The sequence below is a fragment of the Rana temporaria genome, chromosome 1 (genome assembly GCF_905171775.1).
Source record: "Rana temporaria chromosome 1, aRanTem1.1, whole genome shotgun sequence".
Classification (NCBI taxonomy): Eukaryota; Metazoa; Chordata; class Amphibia; order Anura; family Ranidae; genus Rana; species Rana temporaria.
The window spans coordinates 235,452,283-235,478,259 of record NC_053489.1 but is presented as its reverse complement, the minus strand read 5'-3'; the positions used below and the strand labels follow the sequence as shown (position 1 = coordinate 235,478,259).

Below are 25,977 nucleotides of genomic sequence, written 5' to 3'. Positions count from 1 at the left end.
AAAATTTGCGGGTCGAATGTCGAACTAAACTTTCTTTTCAAAATCAGAATTTTTTTTTGTGTTCCGATGCCACCATTGATTTTCGAAATTCAGCCAACCAAGCCTTCATGTTGCTACAGAAAAGAATTGGTGTCTGGGAATCTTCATTTCTCTCCGGAAATTTTCGTTTCTTGCACATGCGCATTTTTTTCTATTACATTTCTCGCACGATTCTCTCATCATTGATTAGAAAATAGTTTAAAAAAAAAAAAAAATCCCAACATGTCCAATTCCTCAAATTTGATTGCCGCACGAAAATCGGCTGTTGCTGCAGCCCACTAATGGAGCGAAATTCTTTCAAAATTCAAACCGTGTATGGTCGGCATTATTTGGAAATTCTAGCACTAAAAATCCTACCTCTGTTTATGATGGGTCTGGGGGAGATGTTTGCGCTTAAATTAACCTCCTCTGAGCTGGCAGATATCAGTTGTAAGCTAGATTTGACCAGTTTGTCCTAAAAACAGGTTAAATATTTAAAAGCGGTTTCTCATTGTATGCCAAAAGAGAAGAAAATTCAGAAATGCTTGCAGTCAGCCATGACACCGCTTCCAAAAGTCATAGGTGGAGCAACTTTCTTTGAACTACCAGGGTGCTGCTGAGTGCGGTGGTAGTTCATGGATTCTTCCTGTCTTTGTGAAACTGCCTGCCTATACAATGTAGGAGTCCTGCATAGCACCCACAATCTGCTGATCGTGGTTGCAATTCTTTCCAAGCAACTACAAAATAATAAATGCACGTTTTTTCTTTACGGTGACTTTTTTTTTTTAATATACAATACATACTCTCCTACCCTGTGTAATGGTTTTGCACAGAGCACCCCCAATCCTCTTCCTCAGGTCCCCCCATTTTAAAATGGCTACATATTGATATTAAATTGCATTTTTAAATCTGCCCAGAGCCCAGTTTTAGTTACCACAGTGCACATAGCCAACTGAACATACAGGATACACTAAAAATACACTCGCTTACTAAAGCTCTGTGTTGTTGCAACCAATTCTTTCCCATTTCAACAAATCACCTTTGGCGGTCTGAGAACTTCCTGGGACTGTCAGAGGCTCTTTTCTCCTCTGCAGCCTGCAAATTGTTACCCACCTGTCTTGACTTCACCAGTGCTAAAAACACTAGTAGTCACTAAAAATATCAGTACATTAAGAATCCTGAAAGAACCTGCTCCATTTAACCACTTTAGCCCCGGGCCTGTTTTTCAGAGTCGGTGTTTACGAGACAAAACCATTTTTTTTTGCTAGAAAATTACTTAAAACCCCAAAACATTATATATATTTTTTTTCTAACGCCCTAGAGAATAAAATGGAAGTCATTGCAATACTTTTTGTCAAACCGTATTTGCGCAGCGGTCTTACAAGCGCACTTTTTTTTGGAAAAAATTCACTTTTTTAAATGAAAAAATAAGACAATAAATTTGGCCCAATTTTTTTATATATTGTGAAAGATAATGTTACGCCGAGTAAAATGATACCCAACATGTCACGCTTAAAAATTGCGCCCGCTCGTGGCATGGCGTCAAACTTTTACCCTTAAAAATCTTGATAGGCGACGTTTAAAAAATTCTACAGGTTGCATTTTTTGAGTTACAGAGTAGGCCTAGGGCTAAAATTAATGCTCTCGCTCTAACGATCGCGGCGATACCTCACTTGTGTGGTTTGAATACCGTTTTCATATGTCGGCGCTACTCGCGTATACGTTCGCTTCTACGCGCGAGCTCGACGGGGCGCTTTAAAAAAATTTTTTTTTGCTTTTCGCATTTATTTTTATTTATTTTAGAATTTTTAACACTGAAAAAAAAAAAAAAAAATTATCATTTTTATTCCTATTACAAGGAATGTAAACATCCCTTGTAATAGAAAAAAGCATGACAGGTCCTCTTAAATATGAGATCTGGGGTCAAAAAGACCTCAGATCTCATATTTGGGCTTAAATGCAAAAAAAAAAAAAAAAAAAAAATTGGAAATGTCATTTTTTCAAATGACAAAAAAAAAAAAATGTTTCTTTAAGACGCTGGGCGGGACTGACGTTTTGACGTCACTTCCGCCCAGCGGAGCTATGGGGACGGGCGAAGGAGATTTTTCCTTTAGTCTCGTCCCCGCTCAGCTGCCGGATGGTCGCGATCTCCTCCGCCGCTACCGACGGCTACGGTAAGCGGCGGAGGGCGCGGAACAGCGGCGGGGGGCCCCTCTCCCGCCACCGATAACGGCGATCTCGCGGCGAATTCGCCGCGGAGACTGCCATTATCGTTAACACGGCCGCCCACAGAAGAGATGAATATCTCGATTGTGGCAGCAGCTGCTACCGTTACCGAGATATTCATCTCTAAAGTGAGGACGTATAACGACGGTGGGCGGTCGGCAAGTGGTTAATAAAGCACAGTCCAACAACAAAGATGCAGTTGAAAGCTTTTATCCTTCGACATTGCTTTGATTAATGGAGCTACAGCATGCCCCCTCAATGGCAATTTGTTTCTTTAAACTAGATGTGTCCGCAAATGACTTCAAAGGAACAGGACAGGTATGCTTTAAGGCAATGATGCCCATCACTGAAACCCAAGGACACTTATGCTCCCTTCTTTCAAATTGAACATTTTCCAAAAGTTATCACTTGTACTGACCTTCCTGGGCACAGTCATGATAATAGGCTCACATTTCCTCTCATGCAGTTTGTAGAACCTGAAAGAAAAGAAAGTTACTCAAAAAAGTAATGACAAATTTGTGCACTTGTACAAAAAAAAAAAAAAAAAACATGCCAACCAAAAATAATTCTGTATTATTCTTTCACTACTAGAGTCAGTTATAGCTTCTTTAATAGAATACAGAAAGTTTCAACAATGACCGTAAAACAAAATCATAACTTTAGGTTAATGAATTTTGGCCAATCTCCTTTAACCTCTTTACCACCGGGCTTGTTTTTCAGATTCGGTGTTTACGAGACTAAAACAGTTTTTTTTGCTAGAAAATTACTTAAAACCCCCCAAACATTATTTTTTTTCTAACACCCTAGAGAATAAAATGGCAGTCATTGCAATAATTTTTGTCACACCGTATTTGCGCAGCGTTCTTACAAGTGCATTTGTTTTGGAAAAAAAAATCACTTTTTTGAATTAAAAAATAAAACAATAAATTTGGCCCAATTTTTTTACATATTGTGAAAGATAATGTTACGCCGAGTAAAATGATACCCAACATGTCACGCTTAAAAATTGCACCCGCTCGTGGCATGACATCAAACTTTTACCCTTAAAAATCTTGATAGGCGACGTTTAAAAAAATTCTATTCTAACGATCGCGGCGATACCTCACTTGTGTGGTTTGACCATCGTTTTCATATGCAGGCGCTACTCGCGTATGTGTTCGCTTCTGTGCGCGAGCTCGACGGGGCGCTTTAAAAAAAATTTGTTTTCTTATTTTTATTTAGTTAATATTTTACACTGAAAAAAAAAAAAAAAATCATCACTTTTATTCCTATTACAAGGAATGTAAACATCCCTTGTAATAGAAAAAAGCATGACAGGTCCTCCTAAATATAAGATCTGGGGATCAAAAAGACCTCAGATCTTATATTTAGACTTAAATGCAAAAAAAAAAAAAAAAATTTGAAACTGTCATTTTTTTCAAATGACAAAAAAAAAAAAAAAAAAATGTTGCTTTAAGACGCTGGGCGGGACTGGCGTTTTGACGTCACTTCCGCCCAGCAGAGCTATGGGGACGGGTGAAGGAAATTTTTCCTTCATTCGCAACCCCAGTCAGCTGCCGAACAGTCCCGATCGCCTCCACCGCTACCGACGGCTCCGGTAAGCGGCGGAGGGCGCGGGAGAGCGGCGGGACGCCCCTCTCCCGCCACCGATAACGGCGTTCTCGCGGCAAATCCGCCGCGGAGACCGCCGTTATCGTGTACACCACCGCCCACTGAAAAGATGGATACCTCGGTTTTGGCAGCAGCTGCCATCTTTAAAAACAGGACGTCTTTTGGACATGGGGCGGTGGTCAAGAGGTTAGCCACTTCCCTGCCAGGTTCCTGGCATCAGAGTGTTTAATGCAAATGTACATACTTGAGGTGATTGTAGCCGTATTGATGCAATTGTGACAGAAAATTGAGTACTGTCCGTGATGTTAGTGCAAATAAAATAAAAAAGTATGCAAATATACAGAGATCTTAAAACCAACTATAGATTAGACAAATGGCTGTGTCAGGGAGCACTTGTGTAAGCCTGACAACCAACTAATACCAATGCATCTTGTGCAAAGGTGTGTGTTAATCTCTAAAGACAAAAGGTTCCTATGTAGGTGTTGGTAAGCCCCAAAATACTGAGTAGGAAGAGAGATTAAACACTGATTGTGATAAGCAAAAAACAGGCTTAAAGAATCATTTGCTTTTAAAAAGGTTTTTAAATAGAAGCGAGAGTGTGTAATTTATTAGCACAATTTTTTTATTCAATTTTGCATGCACCAACATTCTAGGAAAATGTATTTTATGTTTTTATTACAGGTATTTATAAAGCAGAACAATTTACACAGCACTTCACATACTGTACATTAACAGTGCCTGGCCACAAGAAACATCCAAGGTCCCTCATCTGACGTGCACACACATACTAGGACCAATTTTGACAGGAGCCAATATTTCTCCTAGTAGGTCTCTCTTCAGAGTGTGAGGAAACTCATGTAAGCACATCTTAGGCACACTCCTTTGCTTACCAGACCAGCAATTCCTGTTTCAGTACATCGTTATCTATGGAGAGTTCTGTGCTTTGGCAGTTTGCACTTACATAAAGAGAAACTACCGGACCACGCGTGAACTGTGCCCAAGACCACATGTTCCAAGTGGTCCCAGGCACGGTTCAGAGCACTCACACTGCACAAACTGTCACAAGGGGGTGAACCATGCCCAGGACCAGTTAAAAGTAATTGTGTGAGCACACCCTAAGGCCCCATGTACACTGCTGCCGCTAAACGGATGTTCAGAGGCAGTTGGACAATTTTTTCAATATATATATATATATATATATATATATATATATATATATATATTACACACACACACACACACATTTTTAAATGCTTCTAAATACAAAATGCAGCTAAACATGGCTGAACGCAGCATGTAAACGCGGCAAAACGGACGCTTTAAATGTGGGTTACTATCTGCCCAGTTAAATCGTTCAGGAAAGGTTGCAAAAACGGCCAGTGTAAATGAAGCCTTCGTCTCAATGAAGGCCGAATTATGCAGGGTGTGTGGTTCTCCTGGCATCAACAAGTCACACATCCATTGTTCCAGGGTGTGATATTTGCTAGTAAACAAATCAAGAGAACCTATACGCAGATCAGGGTTAAGAGATTAGCCAATGCTATTTATGGTACTACCATAACAAAAAACCTTGGCAAAGAAATTGGCGCACAGGCTTTTAATGTTAAATGAATCCCTTATATTTACATAAGTATTGCATGAAGAGCGTTTTTTCTCAGAAAATGGGTGCAGGAACTCAACCACGACCCTGTTCAGGTTTCTCAAACAGTAGGAGGGTCTTAAAGGGGCATTAAATACCAGGATTGCATTACATACAGAGTTCAGAGGGGGTTACACACAGAGTGCAGAGCTGTCACTTATAAACACAGAAACCAGACTTCTGTGTTTACAAGTGATTGTAGTGAGCAGAAACCAAAGGGTCTGAGCCAGAGCTGGTGGAAGGGAGTTCCCAAGTTCCCCCTGAAAAAAAGCCCTGATTGCATGCATTTTTTGATTCTCCGATACCCAAGTACAGTTATACTAACTAGTTCTCTTTGGTCTGAATATATGATTAAATATCTATGTAAAGATCAATACCTGGCAATCTCGCACTTGTTGACATCCAGTCCCCTCTTTGGCATGTACCCCATCCCCCGCTGTGGTTCCTTACTGATGAATGTGTTGAGGTAGTGAACATATGGGGACTCATCTGTGATTTCAAAGTATCGAATACTGCTGTCACCCTGTTGAGAGACATCAACATTATCACATCCTATAAAACAAAAAACTCAACCAGCCTCCAAGTAGAGGGTACTGTAACAAAATGAAATTACAGTATTAGTTCCATATGCTAGTATGGCATGGGTACATTAAAGCCCAAGTCCACTTTTCCTGTCCATTTAATAGTTCATTCAGTCTTGTTGGCATTCCTCATATCAAGGTCATCAAGTCAGTATTGCAAACAGTGCAGAGTATTTGAGTAAGCATTTTCCATGCAAATGGACAGAGTCCGCATCATCAGGATACAACATTGGCACTACCAGAAGTACCCTCCCACAGTGCAGTTCTGAAGAATGGAGGACCAGGATAATGTCATGTGACTGAATAAAACTAAAATGAATGCCAGAAAGTAGTTGGAGGGTTAAACTGTTTGGTTTACATTCAACGTTATGAATGAAATTACTGTAGAAATTCTGATTGGAGTGTGCAATGCCCTCATGTGCTTGTATGGGATTGTGCCACAAGCTTCAGTTCCCTCAAACAATCCAAAAATAAACCGGCAGTTTAATTTTCTGGACAATTTGGCTCTGTTTAATGCTCGCCATACACTATACGAAAAATCTGAAATTCGGTCATTTGGCCAGTTAGTTTGTTTTTCGGACAGTTAATGGCCACAAAATTGATTGATTTTTCTGCCGAACGAACGCTAAATTGAAAAGGTTAATGTGCTTCCCGTCCGAACTGTTTGCACTAGGTATATATAGAATATACAGAATAAACTGTAAACAGAGTCAACTGAACAATTATGACCAAAGATTTTACAAGCAGGGTGCTCCTTTATTCATGACAAGCTAATACTAAAACATTGGTCAGGCATTGTCCAAGAAAGCGCAAGACCTTCACCAACAACCTTGACTGCATTAGCCAACCACCAGTTACTATGCTTACATTCCTGATATGTCCAAGTAAACTACAAATCTTACAGCATTTAGAATTCATACACCAATAATGTGGATCGTACACAACACCCTTATACAAAATAACCACACAGTTTAACTTCTTGAATTACATGCTGCCTTCTTAGATCCCTCATCTACCCCAATGGTGAAACTCTTGGCCCCAAGGCCACAAAAGGACACCCCCCCCCCCCAACCTCCAATACACACAGATCCTTCATAGAGTAGAATTAACAAGAGAAGAAATGTGTAACAGACACCTAGTTGGGTAGGGCAGAGAATGGGAACTGTTAAATACTGAAAAAAAAAAAAAAAAAAAAAAAAAAATTTCCTGCTATGCTGATCCTTTAGCTTCAATAATTTAAGTTACTGATCCGGAAAACAAATATGCAGAACAGGAAAATTGAAAAATAGTTTTAAGTAATCCAAAAGTAATCTGCATACTCGTTCTAGGTCAGTGATGCCATGTACTAAAGGGAGATAATGGTCAGGCATACATGTCATATTTCCCAATCTACTGCATATTATTTTTTCAGGAAAGGCCATCTGGATCCAGGCGACTTCTTCTTGGAATCCGTAGATTGGCAAATATTGACTTTGGAAGAATATGATGAGCTTGTGATATATAGTAGTTTGTGGGTATACATCCATTTTTATCAAACATTCTACACAATTAATGCGCTAGATTGGAGCACCCTGTTTTTTGCCATTTCAGTTATGTGATCTGAGCGTCCCAAGAGGGCAGCAAAGCGTAGTGGCCTTTTTTTTTTACAACTGAAAAAGTTGATGAGTGATGGACAACCTGGGTCAGATCACACTTGTGCGTAGGAGGTTGTTTGTATTGACAGGAACGCTGCCTGCCCTTACTTATATTTGTAGATAAATGTGTTTCAAATCAATTTCCCCAAGGCAATGCTAAATTATAAAATTTAATTTCCTTTCAAAATTTATAAAAAAAAAAAATACACTCACCTTTCCACACAAGTAAATGATATTTGTATCAGGGTCATAGAAAGGTAGCAAGACACCATTGCTAGTGTCCATTTCATGTAGTGCAATAGGCTCATCCATACTTTTCTGTAAAACAAGGTCATTTATTAACAGTACAATCTCAATACAGATATTATCCAGCTCTACACAGTTTACCATTTTCAAATTCGAACATTTTTTTTAAATCATATTAAAACAGTTGCAACATAACTTAAATGTGGTCACAAAGAGAAAATTTAAATGCTGAAATGCAGGTTGGCTTATTTAAAGATGAACAAAAATGCATAAATAAGGGAGACTGTCACCTCCTGTGCAATATATTTTCATTTTAACCCACCCAGAGCAACATAAAAACAGAATCTAACATACTGGATTCCACAGTGCAAGCTGGCGTTCACTCATTCGACTGAATCCGGTCGTAAAAACGCTGCCATCAGCTAAAAAGATCGCTCTCATGGGACGAGCTCCTTCGTGAGCTTTATCCTTCTCCTAAAAGAAAAGAAAAAAAGGTAAATTTGAGACTTCAGAGTGCCAGATCATATATATATATAACGGTGCGCTAGCAGGACCACTCCAAAAGTCCTGCTAGCCGCATCTTTGGCGCGGTGAAGGAGCAGTGTGTTTGCCGCTTCTCCACCGCTCCTTCCCATTAAAAACAAAGGGACGCCGTGGCTATAGCGCCAGCAATGCGCCTCTGCGGTATTAACCTTTTTTGGCCGCTAGCGGGGGTTAAAACCGCACCGCTATTGGCCGAATTTTGTGGCAATTCCGACTATATAGCGCCGCTATACCGTCAGCGCACCTCCTGCCCCAGTGTGAAAGGGGCCTTAGAGAGGGAGAGCCCTCAGAGAGCTGAGGCCATCATGCACATCACTGGACCTGCTGCACCTACCTTTATGCGTAGAAGGCATGAAGGTAAAAAACCTTGAGCCTTTACAACCACTTTCATGGCTAGATTAAGGCAAAACCTTGCACTGCAACCATCTGGGTAAAATATTTATTTTTATACATTCTCAGTTACTGCTGGGAACACATATGGAGTGTATTAGCAAGGCCAAGCATCAAGTCTGACATGAAAGAGAAAAAAAACAAAAAAAAAAAACTGAGCTGCATTGGATTTACGGTGATCACTCAATGTTAAAGTCCTGTAACACCACAACAGAATTCTGTTCACGACCTCTCATTTCTGAAATTAGTTTTTGTTGGACTTTGCTTTTGAAAGGAGCCGTCATTGTTTTGTTTTTTGAAAGTAGAGGCTACATTGCTGTTAACCTTATTCTATGTTGACACACTGTACACAGTCTGCTTTTATTACAAAAACATAAAAAAAAAAAAAAATAGATAATTCCAAGTACAAAACCTTCAGGCAAGAAAGCCATATTGATTACGCACCGCTACCAGCTCCATTTTGCGCGGGTCAATTACACGTAGTTTCTTGTCTTTGGAGGCAGTACAAATGAGGCTGCCATTTCGGTTCCAGCAGGCACTAAAGATCACATCATTGTGCATTTCATCGATCGTTATTACAGCCTCTGATGTGCTCACATTCCAGATAATGACAACGTTATCACACCCTAATAAAACACAAAAATCAAGTTATTGCTGCCTGCTCATGAGAACAGTTACAAAATAAAATAAAAAATCCCATCCAATTAAAATGCAGAACGTTTTTAAGCTGCTGCAATTACAAAAGTACTATTTTACCTCCCTTCTGTGCAAGGGAGAGCAGAACCTACCACTCTTAAATTGCCTCTGTTCATCATGCTGATTGATTGCCACCAAATAACTAAAGCTGTTGGAATCATGTGTTCTTGGTTAAAAGCTCTTTGATATGGAATTGGAAAACTTATTGAAGAATTATGAAAACACCTAAATACCCGATTTTAATGTAAAATTTTAAAGTGGTATGGTACAAGAGTGTAAATATGACCCAACTCTGTGCTTCTCTTTATAGTCCCATGCAATCTTCGCTTGACTCCTTCAGCAGCTTACACTGCTTGTGTGCGCACGCAACATTTCTAGAAAACCTTAGACATGTCGCAATGGATCATGGAACCAGGGGTACAGACATGGTCCATATTAGATGCAACTTTTTTTACTCTACACACTTGATAAAGCTTTTGAGGTCATTTTATGAGCCAATATGAGATCTAAAAGCGATTTAAAGGTTTATTTTTTATTTTTAAATAACAAACATGTCATACTTACCTCCATTGTGCAGTGCGTTCTGCACAGAGTGGCCCAGATTGTCCTCTTCTGGAGTACCTCGGCGGCTGTCTCTGCTCCACCACGCAATAGCCAACCCCCTTCTGGGAAACTCTCTCCCGAGGGGGTTACCTTGCGGACGCACTCCGTCATACACTCTGCGTCCATAGAGACAGAGTGTATGACTCTGTCCCACCTCCTGGCGGCTGAGTCATTGGAGTTGATTTACAGCAGCGGGAGCCCATGGCTGCGCTGCTATCAATCTATTCAGTCAACGCAGAGAAGAGGACGCCCACGGGATGCGCACAGCAGGTGAACGGGCTCAGGTAAGCAAGACGGCATGACAGCGAGGTATTTTTTCACCTTCTATGCATTAAAGGTGAAAAAAACACAAACCTTTAGAACCCCTTTAAAGCAGACCTTTACTTAAAAGTGAAAGCAACACCGATGTGCCTCTCCTTCCCCTCCTCTAACATTTTTTTGGAATGGGGGGGGGGGGGGGGGGGGGGGGCCAGAACAGGTACCTTGTTCTGGAAGTTGCTTGCACCCACTTCTGCCATACTCACCTAGGTGGGAATTGTGAGTGCAGCAACGGTATTTTCAGACTTGATTTTTATTTTTTAGCAAAGTTCTGCATTTTAAACACATTTTATCTTTGTGTAGCAGACCGTGCAAATTCCATAATACCGACTCAGTTTACAAGCAATAAAAACTATTAGACCCTTTTACACTGAAGCGTTTTTACAGCATTTTAGCGTTAAAAATAGCGATATTAAAAATGCTCTCCATGCATCTCAATGGACCCTTTCACACAGAGTCCTGCAAGCAGCATCTTTGGAGCAGCTTTTGGGCGCTGAAAAACGCTCCAAAAATGCCCCTCTCCATTGAAATGAATTGAAAGCGCTGTAAAAACGCCTTGCCCTTTCACACTGAGGTACTGCAAAAACGCCCTAAAACGTTAGGGTCTTAGGAGTGCTTTACCAGCACATTGGGATTGCAGATGAGGCTTCGCTCGAATAACGCCCCAGTGTGAAAGGGGCCTTAGTGACACATTGCACTGACCCTTTTTGCATGATCAAGACTGTTGATCCAGTCTCATAAAGCAGGCACATATTTAGACACCAGGGGTTACAGCAACAGTATATAACCCAATGTATCAAAATACTAGAAATGTCCATTAATTTGTACACATTACAAATAGGTTTTTAATCCTATTAAAAATATGAGCCCTTACTTGGGCAACTGGAAAAAAGCTTTATAAAATATATTCTGATGTATAGTACACATTTTAATGGAAATTGTTATCTGAAAATGAGTGCCCGTGGCTTATTCTTATGTAGATCACCCAAAGTATTTGCATAAATACATGTACATATTAAGATACCTGCACTGAGTAACACATTGCTGGCTGTAGGGTGCCATGTTACGATGCCAACCCTCTTGGAATGCCCCTCCAACACAGCTGCAGGCTCTGTAAGTGGTGCAGATAATCCATTTTCTGGGATCTGCCAAACCTGGGTAAACACAAAGTGTATATATTTTATGTCTGGATAAACAAATTCACACTATAAACTGCAAAATAAAAACAAAACATTTAAGAAATTAACAAGCAATGCTTTCTCAATTACTACAAGCTAGTTGTAAACTTTTAGATTTCTAAAAAAACAAAAAACAATGGCCATCTTGCAGTCTTGCCCTTTGATCTTTACAATTTAATATATAAACAGGTGACATGCAAAGCCTTAGCATTTCAAGCACACCTGAAACCACCCTTCTTTCCCTATTCCCAGACTCCATACCTACTGTTACTCTGTTGGCAACCACAACTCTGATACTAAAACACTGGAGGTCTGTCCTCATGCCTCCTTTTAAGGAATGTGTATTTGAAATCACTCAACACATGGAGGAAGGATTTCTTCTTACATGGAAGATTTAAATAGATAAACCACTTTGTAATCTCTACTGCATTTTTGAGCTGTGACCAATTTAGTAACCCTTAACACTGCCACCCACTGAATGGGAAGGGAAGGAATCGCCCTTTCAGCAGCTCCTTTGCCCCCAAACTTCCCAGTCTACAGCTACCCTCCACCTCCTTTTGCCTTTGCCATCTTCCGTATGGGCAGATGATTCATGTACAATTTACTGGAATCCATCTGACCTTCTCAGGCATGCAGGAGGGTGTGCTTAGCTGAGAAAACCCCTCCCGAAGACTCCTGGGATGTAGGACATAATTTGCCTAGGCCTAGAAGCCAAAAGTAAATGCAGAAATTTAAAAAATAAATAAAACATTAAACACAAAAATGAAAAGTTTCCCATTTATGAATGCTAGCAGCATAAGGATTGAAAATAGACAATGTTGATTGAGTGAAGTGCCACTTTAACCACTTGCTGACCAGCCGCTGTCATTCTGCGGCAGGTTGGCATGATCCTGCAAACCACCATAGCTATAGGTCTGCCCTTTAAATGCCTATAGCAAGCGATGACCACCGGCCAGGCACAAGAGCCGGGACATGTGTGTGTAATATATACACACACACACACACATATATACACACACACACACACATATACACACACACACACACACATATAGTCTGCCCCTACTAGCTAGGAACAGCGATAGGTCTCCTCTAGTCAGTCACATCCCCTCACAGAAACACAAATGAGGGAACACATTTGACCCCTTTATCGTCACTTGGTGTTAACCCCTTCCCTGCCAGTGACATTTATACAGTAATCCGTGCATTTTTATAGCACAGATCGCTGTCTAGATGTCAGTGGTCCCAAAGGTATCTGATCTGTCTGCCGCAATATCGCTAAAAATCGATCACCGCCATTACAAAAAAAAAAGCCATAAATCAGTTTGTAGACGCTATAACTTTTTGCCCACACATATGCCTATTGCGATTTTTTTAACCAAAAATGTGTAGAATATATTGGCTAAAACTGATGGGAAAAAAAATAGTTTTAAAGATTTTTTTGGGTATATTACAGCAAACAATAGTTTTTTTTGTAAACTTTTGTTTAGAAAGTAACAGTTGCTTTAAAAGGTGAATCCTTCAATTAAAGAAAAACTATTTGTGAGAAAGAATATGGCACTTAACCAATATAACAAGACTAAATGGGCCACATAGGAATGTGCAGTACCTTGCAAAAGTATTTACCCCCTTGGCATTTCTGTTTTGTTGCCTCACAACCTGGAATATGGATTGTTTGAGGATTTGTATCATTTAATTTACAGAACATGCCCACAACTTTGAAGAATTTTTTTTTGTGAAGCAAACAAATGGGACAAAACAGAAGGTCAATGTGCATGACTATTCACCCCCCTGAAGTCAATACTTTGTAGAGCCACCTTTTGCGGTTATCACAGCTCCAAGTCGCTTTGGATAAGTCTATGAGCTTGCTACCACTGAGATTTTTGCCCATTCCTCCTTGCAAAACTGCTCCAGCTCCTTCAAGTTGGCGCTTGTGAACAGCAATCTTTAAGTCTGACCACAGATTTTTCTATCGGATTCAGGTCTGGGCTTTGACATTTACATGTTTCTCCTTAAACCACTCTAGTGTTTGGGGTCATTGTCCTGCTGGAAGGTAAACCTCCGTCTTAGCCTCAAATCACACACAGAGTGGTACAGGTTTTGCTCAAGCATACTCTGACCAGTTTCCCAGTCCCGACTGCTGAAAAACATCCTCACAGAATGATGCTGCCACGTTTTACTGTGGGAATGGTGTTCTTTGGGTGATGTGTTGGGTTTGGGTCAGACATAGCGTTTTCCTTGATGGCAAAAAAATTTTTAGTCTCATCAGAGCACCTTCCTCCATACATCTTGGGAATCTCCCACGTGCCTTTTCACAAATACAAAATGTGCCATTTTGTTTTTTGCTCAAAGTAAATGCTTTCTTCTGGCCACTCTGCCATAAAGCCCAACTCTATGGAGCATACAGCTTGTCGTCCTATGTAGATACTCCAGTCTCTGCTGTGGAACTCTGCAGCTCCTCCAGGGTAACTTCGGGTCTCTGTGCTGCCTCTCAGATTAAAGCCCTCCTTGCCCGGTCCGTGAGTTTTGGTGTGCGGCCGTCTTTCCATTTGATTATGATAGATTTGATGGTGCTCCTAGGGATCATCAAAATTTTTTTTAAGTTTTATAACCTAACCCTGACTTGTACTTCTCAACAGCATTGTCCCTTGGTCTTCAAGGCAGTGTTTGGTTAGTGGTGCCTCTTGCTTAGGTATTGCAGCCTCTGGGGCCTTTCAAAAAGGTGTGTATGTAATGACAGATCATGTGACACTTAGATTGCACACAGGTGGACATTTTACTAATTATGTGACTTCTGAAGGCAATTGGTTGCACCAGAGCTTTTTATGGGCTTCATAACAAAGGGGGTGAATACATACGCACATGCCAATTTTTTTATTTCTGAAAAATAGTTTTATGTATGTATTTTTCCAATTTTACTTCACCAACTTAGACTATTGTGTTCTGATCCATCACATATAATTCAGATAAAAAAAAAACAACATTGAACTAAAGGCTGTAATATGTAACAAAATGGGTAAAAAGCCAAGGGGGTGAATACTTTTGCAAGGCACTGTACCACAACCAGAAATTATACCACAATATGACTAAAATATAAGAAGTGTATATCAGGTTTTTACCATGACGCTGCAGTCTTCAGAGCCACTAGCAATAACGTTGTCATTATGTGGACACCAGTCAATGTCCAGCACTGGTCCTGTGTGGCCACAAACAGTTGGGTAAGACTTGTCAATCCTTCCAGTCTGAAAAAAAGAAAAGAAAAACATTTATAACATAAAAGAAAGGCAACCAAGTGATCAGGAAATATGCCCAATCAAAATTACAGATACTCAGGGATGAAAATGCCACGTTACACTTTAACAAATCACTTATATTAGCACTTAATTATTTATCAAACAGTAGTTCTGAAAACACAAAACCTCATTTACGGAAAGACAAATATAAAATTGGGGATGTTAAATGCAATTCTTTAAAATGACCACTAGATAGCAGTCTACCATAGCAATAGTGATATAGGTTAACCAATTCTACTCCTGTAATTCTGAAAAAAAAAAAAAAAAGCCTCCGCCGTACGAAAATATTTGTACATAATTATATTTTCTTCCTCTTGCAACTTGGTGTGAAACGATTTTCTTAGTGTGTACCCAACTTTACAAGGTTTTTTGTTCAGTTTGATTCAGATTTAAAAATTGTTATATATTAGAGCAATTGGTAAAGATTCACGCTGGGGAAGTGGAAATCTTCGGTTTGGTATTACAAAGAGCGCTGCACTGTCTAGATATATAGATCTATTCTTGGATTTAGACATAGTTTAACCTAAAAGTTTCCACTAGTGTAGTCAGTATTATGTGATAAATGTGGGTAAGATTATTTTTTTTTTCAAGCTTTCAGAAAAAAAAACTTGGATAGATAGACAGATAGATATAACACTGGCAGGAAAATAGATGAGAATGATCTCAAAATCCTGTAGCGCTTCAAGATTGAAAATATAGTTGGGTGACAGGCAACGCACCACAAACTATGCTACCTAAATGCATATCAAAGATCTAATAGCCGGATTCAGAAAGACGTACGCTGGCATATCTAATGATACGCCGCGCAAGTCCATGAATGCGCCGTCGTATCTATGCGCCCTATTCTTGTACTAAGATACGCCTGAATTTTGTCTTCCTACGACCGACGCAAGTCTCCTACGCCGTCGTATCTTGGGTGCATATTTACGCTGTCCGCTAGGGGCACTCCCATTGATTTACGCATCGAATATGTAAATGAGCTAGATATGCGCAACTTCGTTTGTGAATCGGCATGAGTATACGCCGTTTACGTAAGGCGCACATCCGGCGTAAAGATAAACCACCAAATAGGAGGCGCAGCCAATGCAAAGGTATGGACGGAACAGCCGTCGGATTTTACGTCGTTTACGCAAGTCGTACGTGAATGAGGCTGGGCGTAGGTTGCGTTCACGTCATTGCATTGAGCCGTCGTATCTTAGGGTGTAAATTCGACGTGATTCTGAGCATGCGCCGTTCGGCGCTTCATTTACATGGGGTCACGGCTCATTTAAATACAACACGCCCACTACCTTCATAATTTGAATTAGGCGGGCTTACGCCAGCCTATTTACGCTACGCGGACGTAACTTAGGAAGCAAGTGCTTTGTGAATACTGTACTTGCCTCTATTTTACATCGGCGTAGCACATACGAGATGCGCTACGCCGGCACAAAGATGTGCCGCTCTACCTGAATCCAGCTATAAGTGTTTATCTAGATACTTAGACAGCAATATATTTACTGCAAATATCTATAACCACACATACAGCATCTCACAAACGTGAAAACACCCCTCACATTTTTGTAACCATTTCATCATATCTTTTCATGTGACAACACTGAAGAAATTACACTTTGCTACAACGTAAAGTAGTGAGTGTACTGCTGGTATAACAGTGTAAATTTGCTGTCCCCTCAAAATAACACAACCATTAATGTCTAAACCGCTGGCAAAAGTGAGTACACCCCTAAGTGAAAATGTCCCATTAGGCCCAATTAGACATTTTTTCCCTCCCCGGTGTCATGTGGCTTGTTGGTGTTACAAGGTCTCATGTGTGAATGGGGAGCAAGTGAGTTAAATTTGGTGTTCTCGTTCTCTTTCTCATACTGGTCACATGGTACCTCATGGCAAAACTGAGGATCTGAAAAAATAAATAAAAAATAAAGGAATTGTTGCTCTAAATGTGATAAGGAGATTGACAAGACCCTGAAACTAATCTGCAGCATGGTGGCCAATACTATACAGCGGTTTAACAGGACAGGTTCCACTCAGAACAGGCCTTGCCATGGTCAAAGAAGTTGAGTGCACGTGCTCAGCGTCATATCCAGAGGTTGTCTAGGGGAAATAGACTTATGAGTGCTGCCAGCATTGCTGCAGATGTTGAAAGGGGGGGGGGGATCAGCCTGTCAGTGCTTAGACCATACGCTGCACACTGCATAAAAAAGGTCTGCATGACTGTCATCCCAGAAAGAAGCCTCTTCTAAAGATTATGCAAAATAAAGCCCGCAATCAGTTTGCTGAAGACAAGCAGACAAAGGACATGGATTACTGGAATCATATCATGTGGTGTCAAGCGTGTGTGGTGGCAACCAGTTGAGGAGTACAAAGACAAGTGTGTTTTTTCCTACAGTGAAGCATGGTGGCGGGAGTCATGGTCTCGGGTTGCATGAGTGCTGCTGGCACTCGGGCACAGATGACACCCCTCCCTTCGGAGACTGAGCCGCAGGGCAGTATTCCAACATAATGACTCCAAACACACCTCCAAGATGACCACTGCCTTGCTAAAGAAGATGAAGGTAAAAGGTGATAGACTGGCCAAGCATGTCTCCAGACTTAAACCCTATTGAGCATCCGTGAGGCATCCTCAAACCGAAGGTGGAGGAGCGCAAGGTCTCTAATATCCACCAGCTCCGTGATGTCGCCATGAAGGAGTGGAAGAGGACTTCCGTGGCAACCTGTGAAGCTCTGAACTCCATGCCCAAGAGGGTTAAGGCAGTGCTGGCAAATAACAGTGGCCACACAAAATATTGACACTTTGGCCCCAATTTGGACATTTTTATTTAGGGGTGTACTGTACTCCCTTTTGTTGCCAGCGGTTTAGACATTAATGGCCGTGTGTGGAGTTATTTTGAGGGGACAGCAAATGTACACTGTTATACCAGCTGTACACTCACTACTTAACATTGTAGCAAAGTGTAATTTCTTCAGTTTTGTCACATGAAAAGGTATAATAAAATACTTACAAAAATGTGAGGGGTGTACTCACTTTTGTGAGATACTGTGTATCTATATCACGATTCTGGAAGCATGCTGGTACATGCAGTAGGGGACAAATCATACATTTTATGCATAGCAGTACATGAGAGAACAAGTCTAGTCAAATGCAGCAATTGAGGGATAGATAAGTGAAGTCATGTAATTAGTGCATCTTATTGCAAAGGCTTGTCCCATTTAAAACAAGTGGCAATTCCACTCTTAAGATCAAAAGGCATCAACATGAATGATAAAAGTTTCTTCACAAGCTTTTTTTGGAGGGAGAGGGATTAGTGTTACAGAGGTCTGGTGCTAGAATTATTGCTCACTCCAGCATGCATGGCAATATGCAATGGATATAAAGGTGAAAGGAAAACCGCGCTGTCAATAATGAATGCAAGTAGCTGCCTGCACAACAGATATACTGTATATAAAGCAAGTGGAAAAGAAAGTACGGCGCTCAAAATATTACTCTCTGCATGCTCAAAAGATATAAGTGTACATATAACCCCCGTGTTATACTTAATAAATTAAATTGCACACATATGAAAACTATACAAATGATTAATCAAAGTGATAATATAATGCAATCATTGACTGAACAAAATTGTGTTATTCAAAATTTGGACATGATCCAAAATACGTGTAGGTTGAAAATGCACCAAATGAACATAGGGAATAACCAATATTATATAAATATAATAAATACAAAGTGAAGCGCCAAAAGATGGAAATAAACCAAAAAAGTGCTAGTGAACAAATGAAATATAAAGTCCAAAAATTGATCCACTGTGATAAGTGACTCTGTATATAGTTGTCTGTAGGCAATCCACCACCATTAAGAGCACAGGCTTACCAGACAAGATGGACCCAGCAGGGCATAAGCCTGAAGGATTGAATGAACTTGTTGGTGCAACACACCCAGGGAGAGGTACAGCAAGCACAGCTTCCAATGGGGCCAGGCGACGATATTCCACTATATTGACATCAATGGGTAACCACCATGGGTTTAAGCAACGCTACTTCATACACAAATCCTCCCAGTGTAACATATGTTAAGGAGAAAAATTGGGCCACATAGTATAATTCCGTTTAAAAAGTGGTCATTTATTAAATAAAATATAAAATGGTCACTCACATCTGATGCCTTATTAGGAGAAACGGGTTGGGAAGGGCTCTGCTGATGCCACTGTGTTATTTTGATACCATTTGCTTTTACTTGTCTTCTGAGATGTGAGTGACCATTTTATATTTTATTTAATAAATGACCACTTTTTAAACGGAATTATACTATGTGGCCCAATTTCTCTCCTTAACATATGTTACACTGGGAGGACTATGACGTAAATGTTGCTTAAACCCATGGTGGTTACCCATTGAGAGAATATATATATATATATATATATATATATATATATATATATATATATATATATATATATATATATATACACACACACACACACACACACACACACATTCATTCCAGTTAAAGTACAGGTTTTGAAATTAAAAAAAAAAAATGACTATGGTACTTTTACAAAGACGCATCTATGTGTATTCTGCTGATGCAGAGTAGGTTATAGTAACACCGGTTTTATATAAAATATGCAATGAACTGTGTGGTGTGTGAGTCTCTGAAACTCCAGATTCCCTAGTGGCCAACTTACAAGAGGTGCCAACAAGATCCACCACAATCCAAAATAAAAAAACGTCAATGTTACTATAGACCAGGGTCTCAACTTTCTAAACAAATGGCCAATTTAATAGCTTTCAAGCTTTAGGAGGGACTGAACTGTGGCTGGTGGGAGTAGAAGATACCATGCCATCAATGGAAAGCAATACCTCATCACTGGTTTAAACTGGGAAAATGGTGCCCCATTGTTAGTACCAGTGGTAGAAATAGTACCTCATTGTTGGTGTCATTGGGAGGAATGGTGCTCCAAGGGCTGAATAAAGGCAAGCAAAGGGCTGAAGTTCGGAAACCACCGCTATAGAAAAATAGAAAGCTTTGCATTAATCTAGAAATATGGGGAAATAGCAACAAATGTATTTGTTTTTCATTCGGCATAAATAAGTAAACTAGCACTTGAAGCACTCTTTATGCGATTACTAAAGCAGCCAAATAACCGTGCTTCAAAAAGTGAAGGAAATACTGAAAGGTTCCCCCTGAGCACAGGATTTTCCTGGCAAAATTGCGGTTTATTCCAAAATCTGTGCCTGCATTTTAAGCACTTGTTCTGGAGCCCGTTATTGTAGCTTGGCATGTAACATGTGTTGCGCAGCTTGTATTATGCAAACGTCACCCACACATGCTTAGCACAGAAAAACTTCATGTACTGCAGGTAGGGATATGGACGGCTTGTGGTTTGCATGAGACCCACAGAACTGCACTCAGCAGATGGCCAACCAAAGAAAAGCCAATGAAGGCAGAAAGATTTAAAACAATGCAACATTTTACATTTGCCCAAAATCAAAGCCTAATTATTACGCAAGTGCCCTTATGCAGCGTAACAGGTTCCTCACCTGAAGGGACAAATCTTATTTTCCCAGTGGTGACAATAAGCTGGGCAAACAACCAACACAAAGGAGCTGGACGCACCACAATACTTTACTCAATAAAAGTAGATGTCCAAATAAAAACTCAGTCATTAAACAAAGTCAGCACAGAGAAGTGACCTTTAAGCTGAAGCATCTATTAGGCCCCTTTCAGAATGACAGACTAATCGGATCCGCCTGTCAGTTTTTCAAGCAGACCCGATCGAACCATCCATTGCCTTCTATGGAACGGCAGATGTCAGCGGATCCGGTCTGCTATAAACAGAGAAGGGGAAAATCGGTTCCCCATCTGTCCAGCAGATCGGATGACCGTCGGATGGAAACAAGCGATCCGTTTATAGCAGACTACCCATAGATAAGAGCAGGATGTGTCCATGTCCACTTTGCATCAGCGGAGCAGACACGGATCGGTTAACCGCCTGCTCAGCGGGTATCAGTGGAGAGTTTATGCTGGTAGTAGTGAAAATCACACAGCTGTGATCTTCCAGTGCTGCAGGGGTTAATACCAGCACTGGACCTGCGACAAATGCTTAAAGCAGAACTCTGGGCTTTTCAAAAAAATCCCCCACATAAAACCCCAACCCGTTATTACATTTGTGCTAATCCTATATACTTAACACTCCAAGCCCCTCCTCCTAAACAGCCAATGGGATTTGCCATAGACCAGGAGCACAGCTTTTTTTTTTTAAAGCAACAGCGTCCTAACCTCACTAAACATTACAATTATATATAGAAGTTATAAAGGGCATAATCATATAATACTTTAAAATATAAAAAATATATTTTGAATTGCCAATTTACAATAAAATCAGTGTTACACTAGGTAGCCTTTGAGCACGCTCTCGTTTTGTATTCATGTCCGCCACCCAGTGGATTTGAGAGAGAGGTGCAGCACCTAGGACAAGAGAACTTTTCATATAGACTGTAATTGGTGAAGAAGTGTGTATGGGGACAGCGCCGTTTATAAAACTAATACAGCATTTCATAACATCATACCAACAGTCAGACATGGTGGCGGTAGCATGATGGTCTGGGCTGATTTGCAGCTTCAGGACCTGGACGACTTACCATAATGGATGAAACAGTGAATTCTGAGCTCTACCAGAATATCTTAACCACTTAAGACCCGGACCAAAATGCAGGTAAAGGACCCAGACAGTTTTTGCGATTCGGCAAAAAAAAAAAAAAAAAATTAAAAAAAAAATCGCAATAAGCGTTTGATTGGTTTGCGCAAAAGTTATAGCGTTTACAAAACAGGGGGTATTTTTATGGCATTTTTATTAATATTTTTTTTTTTTTACTAGTAATGGCGGTGATCAGCATTTTTTTCGATACTGCGACATTACGGCGGACACTTCGGACACTTGACACATTTTTGGGACCATTGGCATTTTTATAGCGATCAGTGCTATAAAAATGCATTGGATTACTATAAAAATGCCACTGACAGTGAAGGGGTTAACACTAGGGGCGGGGAAGGGGTTAAGTATGTTCCCTGGGTGTGTTCTAACTGTAGAGGGGGTGGCCTCACTAGGGGAAGTGACCGATCTTCTGTTCATACATTGTATGAACAGAAGATCAGCATTTCTCTCCCTGGCAGGACCTGGAGCTGTGTGTGTACACACAGTGCTCCCGGTCCCTGCTCTGTAATGAGCGATCGCGTGTGCCCAGCGGCGATCGTGCCTGCCAGGCACGGGAGTCGGGCAAGCAGCCTGCGTGAGAGCAGACCTATAGCTACGTGCTCTCACGCAGGGGAGCCGACCTGCCGCCGTAAAATGACGGCGGCTGGTCGGCAAATAGTAAACCCTCCCTGATTTTTTTTCTGCTTTTTGATTGTTTGGTTACACATTGGCAGCGCTATGCATACTACATCGATCTATTACAAAAACGAGTCCCGCAAATACCTTTTTTTTTTTAAACAGAATTCCTTTCCTCTACTTCCGGGTACCAACGGCGCCATTCTTTCTCCTGTTTCTGGATTCATCGTCTGTCGTCACTTCCTCCCTTACTGCGTCTCTGGTCGAAACCTCGCACATGCGCCGAACAGATGAGCCAGCTACTTTGTGTACACTGTCTGCGGCTGCTGTCTATTTCACTCCCCCTTGTGACGTCTTGTTCAGTCACACGGGGGAGTATCAGGAAGGGGAGAAGGAGCACAACAACGCGAGACTTCCCCTCTGTCTCGGACAGAGGGGAAGTTCGCATAGTGACAATACTCCAACAGATGTCAATAGGTAACTCGATTAAGAGACTTAGAATATGTAGGCAATAGGTGGACATGTCCAGTATATCTAGCGAGTCTGAGGTCTGCTAGGTACAGAGAGTAAAAATCAGATGGTAAAATAAGAAGTTTAAAATACAAAAAAAAAAAAAAAATGCATAGAAGGAAAGAAGAAAATGTGGGGGCCATCCAGACCTCACTGCAGTATATCATTCCTGGGTAAGCATGTCGGTTCAATTATTGCCAATGGTAACTAGTTCCCCAAATCTAAATGTCATACAAATATGTATCCAGATTCCATATTTAAAAAAAAAAAATTGTATCATTAAAAAAAGGGTAGCGGTCAGCTCTTCTAGTCTCTTCAGGAACTGCATTGTATCAACCCATTCACAAATGGTGGCCTACATGTATAGATTTTCATAACATTTTCAATTTGAGAACATTGGTTCGATTTTCTAATAGTGGGGTCAAATCTATGTTAAATTTTCAACCACAGTGACAGGAGACTACGAAGTAAACTTTTCTTGAACACATTTTTAAATTGAACGTTAAAAACAAGTAAAATTTTCAAACGACGTTCAAATGTACAAAAGTTTCATACGAATATTCTTACTAATATTCTCATCAGAAAATCTATACGTGTATGCCCAGCATATAGGGGAGGGAGGAGTGAGGCATTTTGAGCGTCTGGGAATGACCAACCCTTCCAGCCATCAGTAAAAACCAGGAAAGACCTTTAACAAAATGCATACAGCCTAGAATGGATAAAAGCACAACGTGGAGAGCAAATTCATCTAAAACCAAACTCTAAATGAATATCAAAAAATTGTTGACCAGGAGGATGCGAGACAAAAAGACAGCCATCGTATATGTAGCATTGTTCCTGGGTGACTAAGACATCTCAAACAGATTTGGGAGAAGACCGCATGTAATATAGTAGGGCAGCAATACCATCTGGTCACTTTACAGTACAGATGGATTTACATTGATATGCTTTTAAGAAGCCACGGTACAGACTGCTCAAAACACGCAATATTAGCAGTCCCGTCTGACACTTGCATCTTTTTAGCATTCATGAGCCGCTGTTCTTATATCTTAACAAATCAAAAGTTCTATCATTTCAGATCACCACACATTGCTTATGCTGCTGTAAAAACAAAACCTTTCCAGTATGTGTAAAAAGGGAACTATGATGCAATAGTATGTGGCGGCATAAAGATGAGCAGAACATAGAAGACTGACTGATTTGCAGGCCAGGATGTGAATGGCATTTACTATACATAAAACCATTGTCTTGTGACTGCACACATCCTGTCCTCCAGTGCACTTTCCCCCCACACACATCAATCTCTATTCAGGCCTTTTGCTCTTCCTCCCTTAAATACTCACAGGATAAAGCAGATTTTTTTTTTCCCTCAAATATTTCAAAAATAATAAAACTGGTACAGTGTATAAGGCTTACCTATAAGGTACTGTATATTCCGTGCGCCGTTTGGGAGATATTTACTCTACATGCAGCCAGTGACATCAACGGCGCATGCGTTCTGAAGGAACGAGCAGCCGGGCCATTACTTTAGAGTCCTGTGTTGGGCCGGGCCATTCTTTCAGAGTCCTGACGCGGGAGTGACATCAGCGCAGGTACGGTCACTCACAGCCGGAGTCCGGGTGAAGATGAGAGCCCTGTCAGAGGCAACAGCACACCGCTGGAGACCTTAGTTTGAGATACTGTATATACTCTAGTATATTTTGTGCTGAAAATGCCCCCCTTAGCTTATACAGGAGTGACCTTTTTGCGCCTGATGTCCCGGACTTTGGGGACCTGGTACCGGCCGGTCCTCTGGAAGCCCCACTCTTCCTCTACAAGTGTGCAAAGTTTGTTGTCCGGGGGACCTACGGCTGCGGAGCACCGATTTTTCAAAGCCGGGCACCCCGTCCATAGACTCCCATGTTAAACGTCAGTCTAGTCATGGGCACAGAGATGCATGGACACAGTGAGGCATGCAGATGGACACCCTAGGCTTTGACTCGAGTCGATACGTTTTCCCAGTTTGTGGTCAAATTAGGTGCCTAGGCTTATATTTGGGTCGGCTTATTCTCTGGCGGTTTGCTACCATTTAAAAAAAGGTATTAGTGGTATCAGAGAAGATAAAAGGAGGGGATTTACAGCTGACTTAAGGAATGCCCACACATTGACACAGTCAATGATGTACATATTTTTCTACCTCAGTCCTTGGAAACCTTGTGCAAGGATCTTTCTGGGAGTCGTGCCTATTGCTGTCAGTGTAGCAATGCCTTATGGGACTTGTGGTACCACAACAGCTGGAATGCAGAGGCTGCCTACCCTTCTATAAGACTAAAATTCCTGACAGGTTCAGCCTTGCACATTTCCATACATTTGGGGGAAAATCATGCAATTCTCAGAGTTAAATGGGTCAGGAGAATTATCCACAAGGCTGCCGCCAACACTTAAAATATTTATTTTTTTACATACAACCCCACATTTTGTAATCTTTATCTGCACAGTTTGCCATACCACCCACAAATGCAAGGTAAAGAAGTGAAAAACTGTTCTATAGCCAGATAAAACAAAATGTTACATTTTTGGCAACCATGGGTGATGTGTCCTCTGGACTTAAAAAGGAGGGGACCCAGCGCTCAGTTTTGAAACATGCATCTCTGATGGTATGGGGGTGCATTTGTGCAAATAGAATGGGCAGCTTGCACATCTGGAAAGACAATGAATACTGATAGATGTATCCAGGTTTTAGAGCAGCATATGCTCAGGCAAGTATGGGACAACATTCCAGCATCTGGTCTCCTCAGTTTCCAGACATTTACAGAGTGGTGTTCAGGCTGCATTCACACCAGTGTTTTAAATTGCGGGCAGATTTGATGCTATTCTGTACATGATTTCAAAAGTGCCCAGGTGCGAATGATGAAAATCACTAAAGGCACATTTGAGAAGCAATTCATTTGAAGGGCACCTAAAGTCGTGGGGTGGTTCTGCCAGCATAAATCACACTACAATCATGGCAAACCGCGTCACTGAAAAGTAGCTCCTGAACTACGATAAGCTTACTGCGATGCGGTTTGCCACGATTGCAGTGCAATTTATTGCGCTGCAGAACTGTACTGGGATTTTGGGTGCCATTCAAATGAATGACATCTGAAATATGCCTTCTGCGAATTGTCATTCACACCTGGGAGCT

The 25,977-nt window shown here is 40.9% G+C and overlaps 1 protein-coding gene across 2 annotated transcripts in view; it reads right to left on the bottom strand.

Moving 5' to 3' along the window:
* CORO1C (coronin 1C) overlaps positions 1–25,977 on the bottom strand; it is a 63,044-nt gene that overhangs the window by 3,434 nt on the left and 33,633 nt on the right. For both annotated transcript variants that reach the window (XM_040351890.1, XM_040351889.1), the window contains 7 exons: positions 14,803–14,925; positions 11,530–11,659; positions 9,333–9,514; positions 8,310–8,429; positions 7,923–8,027; positions 5,872–6,017; positions 2,663–2,720 (listed from right to left, as the gene is read on the bottom strand). In XM_040351890.1, the coding sequence (XP_040207824.1) occupies positions 2,663–2,720; positions 5,872–6,017; positions 7,923–8,027; positions 8,310–8,429; positions 9,333–9,514; positions 11,530–11,659; positions 14,803–14,925 (864 nt within the window). The remainder of the gene's footprint in view (positions 1–2,662; positions 2,721–5,871; positions 6,018–7,922; positions 8,028–8,309; positions 8,430–9,332; positions 9,515–11,529; positions 11,660–14,802; positions 14,926–25,977) is intronic.